Source organism: Rhododendron vialii, chromosome 3a (assembly GCF_030253575.1).
Source record: "Rhododendron vialii isolate Sample 1 chromosome 3a, ASM3025357v1".
In the NCBI taxonomy this organism is placed as follows: Eukaryota; Viridiplantae; Streptophyta; class Magnoliopsida; order Ericales; family Ericaceae; genus Rhododendron; species Rhododendron vialii.
This window is the reverse complement of record NC_080559.1, coordinates 8,333,011-8,337,561: the sequence shown is the minus strand read 5'-3', so window position 1 is coordinate 8,337,561 and position 4,551 is coordinate 8,333,011. Positions and strand designations below refer to the sequence as shown.

Sequence of the window (4,551 nt, the reverse complement as noted above, 5' to 3'; positions counted from 1 at the left end):
ACCTTTCAATTTAGAATTAAAAATGGCAGTCAAATAGGCCCGTCATTGTTGATCAAAATACACCGACAATGAAAAGTTCTAGTATTTGCATACTTTAATGGACGATTACGGTATTAATGGTCCAAGGCTAGAGATTTTTTATTATAAATTAAATGAGTTTGGTAAACCGCTGAAATTAAATTTTCCAAACCCCATTATGGACCCAGGATGCTGCAAAGTCACTCCCTGTGTAGCGCCCTGCGGGACACATCCGGACCGTTCATCCTGACAATTAATGGTCCAGATTAAAAATAAATTTGTCCAGGGAAGAGATGGGGAAGAGTTAGCTTTTTTCTGAAAGAGTTCGTTTTTAATCCGAACCACTAAAAACACTTTTGGATGGTCCGAATGCGTTCTGCAACGCCCTACAGAGCATCCCTGGATCTACAATATATGCTGAAAACAGGAAAAAGGAAGAGTTCACTGCAAGCATAGCTCATATAACTAAATAAATAACATACAAAGGGACATAATTAATTAATCCCTAAACCAGCCAACTCCTAGCCCATCTTCGTGAACAAAGTGTCTGATCGATCGTTCGGGGTGGTTCCTCCACCACCACCAGTTCCTCCGTTTGCTCCGTGCCGATCGATCCCTGCTAAATGGTCTGCACTCTGATTTGCTTGCCTGTAGATACGGATTAGGGAGAATAAAGGCAGGTGATTAATTCATCTTCTAATTATAAGGTAGTATTAAGGCCAGAAAAGAACCATATATGACAATTGGGTTGAGGTGAAAGACATCAACCGCCTTATACTTTCTCGTTTTGCGTCAATTAGATGATTATATAGTTTGACTTTATCCAAGATCTTTGTAATGAAATCCGTCTTCTAAGATCTTTGTAATGAATTCCGTCTCGTAAATAATTCGGTTTATATTCTCAAAGTTATATTTTCAAAGGAGACTCCTTTGGAATGCATGTTACCTTGGACCTTGTACTCATCACATATCTTGTGATCACCGTCAATACTCCTCTTAGAATTTGGCATGTGAAGTCTTGGTACACGGGTACGTAAGAAGAGGAAGAGCACAAGTGGTTAGACAATGACTCTTTTTTTTTCTTAGCAAACGAAACAAATTTAATAAATCTCGAAAGGGGTACATCGAGGATAGAAAGGGATGAGCAAACTAGCTCAAACCGAAAACAGGAAAAACAAAAGAAGAAATGAAAACTCAAACATCCAGCCAGAGGTTGGATGCGCAACTCCTCCAAGCTAAAGCTTCAGCTTACGGATACCTCCTAGAAAACATTTAAAATCCTCGACTGAGTACACCTTGATTACGAACTTGGCTTTCATCCACATAGCCACCCTTGTCTTAATCTGGTCCCCCACCTCGCAAGCTGACCGTAACATATTGTTGAAAATAAGGTCATTCCTTGCAAGCCACAAAGACCATAAGGTAGCAAAAAAAGTCACCTCCCAAATGTGCCTTTCCAAACTCTTAAACCTGTTGTTAAACCACCAATTCGTTAGGTCCACCAAAGAAGGGGGACAGACCCAGAGCATTTGCCACCACCCTAAAATAAGAGACCAAGTATTCCATGAAAACTGACAATGACTCTTAGAAGAGGCAATGTAGTGTAAGAGAAACAACTCTCATCATTGAAGTGGAGTTCGGTCTGAATTCCCCTTAACTCATTGGAATATGGACGTTATTGTCGAATCACGTAAATCTTCAGTATCTCTCTATTTTACTCTTCATCTTACTTCCATTAGTTATGATTAAAATTATGTTTGAATCTCGATACTGGAGACCGGGGTGCCTACTCGTGTAATCCCAACAAGTTCTTCGTACAGATACGGATACATTTTACTAGATGATGTTTAAAAAAACAGAAGAAGAACTAGACAATATGGGTGGCTGATGAAACCCACCAAACCTGCTTAATTTATTCAAGGCTATTAAAAGTAAAAACCTGGGTGCGTGAATGTCCATTCCTTCTGGTCATGATCTTAATCATTCGACTGTGCAATGAAAGATGACATCCAGCTTAATAATGGAAAAAGAAGAACGATCAGCCGTTAGTGGGTCTTTTAACTAAACTAAATGGGTTAAATGAGCTAAAACTTATTTATTAACGGATTTCTATACTGATCATTCTCCTCACATGCATCAATTAAAATTTCATTTAACAAAAACACCTTGACTATTGTCATTAATTATTATTATTATTTTTTTTTTTTGAGATTTACCCATAGAATTGAGAGGCAAAAAGGTAAATAAAAGGAGAAAGAGAGAAGCTAGTTTCCTTTGCTCTAACTCTACTAGTTGCTTTGTGAAAGTAAACAAAGACAAAGTGTCAAGCAAGTAAAGATAGCTTGTTGGAATATTGAAATTTGAGTTTGGCTATGAATAATCGCTAACTAGTCCAAATAGAGAGCCTCTTGGAGATGCTATTATCGGTCACTACCCATGCACAGAGAAAAAAAAGAAGAGAGAGGGCGCCTAAGAGAGGAATGGTGGGTTGTCTTTTTCCTTTTGTGTGATTGAAAAGGAAACGATGTGTGGCTCTATTCCATATTCGCAAATAAATACTCAAAAATAATGCGTTTACGCAAATAATTTTCCTAGCAATATAGATCTTGTTTGATAGATCTCTTCGAGAACTTTTGAACGGTGCAAAAAAAATCGAAAAAATATTTCGCCAATACATTATATTTGAGTTTGAAAATGTAAAATAAGTATTTAGAAATATTTTTTAAGGTGCCGTGGAACACCCTCGTCCTATATTGTCTCCCATTGTCTATTTTTTTGGTACTTGAACCAAGACCAATATTACAAATACAAAAAATAGGTCAAATATAATACACCAATTTTTTTATTCTTTAACGAACATATTGCACACACAATTTTTGGTCACACTTGTAACACCTTTTTCCATTTAACTGCCATATCTTTATTGAAACTGTTTTCTCTACGGAAGACATGAAAATTGATTCCAATATTATCACTTCCTGAAATTTTTTCCAAGTAAAGATGGAAACTTATGCCCCCATATATCATTTATCACTCCTACTTTCTACTTGGTATTGCTCGAATATCTGTCTGTCTACTTATTACCCAACAAGAAAAAGAAAAGAAAAGAAAATCTTTGTCTATCTCAATATCATGATGGAATACAAGAACAATTTCTCCAATCCCTAGCATGCAACTTCAGTATCTCCCTTGCTTTCTCTTTGGCCTTGTTTCCACTGTCCACTTGAAGCACCAAACACAGCTTCGTCACCACACCCAGCTGCAGCATTTCCTGAACAACCGCAGGACTCGCCGAATACTTCGATATCGAAAGCAATATCCTCACGGCCCGTTCGCTCCCCACCTTTGAAACCCTGAGTATCTTCTTCGAAACGATCGCCAACCCGGCCCCATGCTTCAACAGCTCGGTCCTCCCCTCCGCGCACTGGCACAGCTGGTCCAGCACCGTTAGTATCATCTCGCAAGCCCTCTTCTCGGAAGAATCAAGCAGAAGATCGACCAGTACGCTCACCGCGCCCGCTTCTGCTGCTTTCAGCTTGTTTCGCCCCCACGGCCCCACGTTGATTAGCAGCTGCAGTGCCGCTTTGGAGGCCTTGGGAGAGATTTGATCGTGCAAGATTTGGACTAGCTCGACGAAGAACTCGGGCTTCAAGGCTACAAGTTGCGCAGGTTCCTCCACTTCTAGAATCGAGTTCAATAGTAACACGGCATATGCTCGAGACTCGTAGCATCCGACTTGCAATACATTGATTAACGACTGGATGAATTCGCTGTTTTTCGCGTTGAGGGATTTGAGGGCGGATTCGGATAGTTGGAGAGAGAAGAGTATGCTTAGGGCTTCATCACTAGGTTTTGTGAATTCAAGCCCATCGTGATCACATGCTTCTAGTGAAGTAGTACTAGTGTTGTTGTTCTTGACAAGGGAAGCTAAGAAGTCAACCCCACCGGAGGACTCTATGCACCGTTTGTTCGTTTCACTGGTGGAAGCGATGGATCTGAGCCTCTTCAAGCATTTAATTTGCATTTGGGGCGACTTCGCGTCCTTGAGTAGCTTGATAATTTGGGACTTGTTGACGGGTGGCTTCGGGGTTGGGACGCGTTCGACGCCGTGGGATGCGTTGAGGGTGCACCAAGATTGGATCACACGGCGGAGATTGTGGTTCGGGGTTAGATCTGGATTGGAGAGGACTTGTTTGGTTACGGGACAATTCTTGTTCTTGTTGGTGAATAACCATTTTTCGATGCTTTCTCGGTCGTATGTGATACCGGTGGGGATAGTCACGGGGTCTTTCATCATCTCTAGAGAGATGGGGCAGAGGAAAAATGGAGGGACTTCAATTTCACCCATTGGCGGAAGACAAAGAAGACCAAGATGAATTTGTTGATGAAAATGGGTATATAATCAGAGAAGAAGAGAACAGATAGAGTGTTGATTGGAGAAGAAGGTTGTGGGGGGAGTTATGAATTGGATTGAAGATGGTTGGAGTAGAGAAATGTTGGCTTATTTATTTGGAAGATGGGAGAGAGAGGTTC

General features: G+C 40.6%; 1 protein-coding gene across 1 annotated transcript; it reads right to left on the bottom strand.

Moving 5' to 3' along the window:
• Window positions 1–2,917: 2,917 nt before the first annotated feature.
• LOC131319193 (E3 ubiquitin-protein ligase PUB22-like) lies at window positions 2,918–4,551 on the bottom strand. The gene has a single exon (XM_058349353.1). The coding sequence runs from the start codon at window positions 4,364–4,366 to the stop codon at window positions 3,149–3,151; it is 1,218 nt and encodes a 405-aa protein (XP_058205336.1). The 5' UTR covers window positions 4,367–4,551; the 3' UTR covers window positions 2,918–3,148.

Excerpts from the sequence above, each read along its gene's own strand:
- LOC131319193 (XM_058349353.1), bottom strand. The coding sequence starts at position 4,366 with ATGGGTGAAATTGAAGTCCCTCCATTTTTCCTCTGCCCCATCTCTCTA.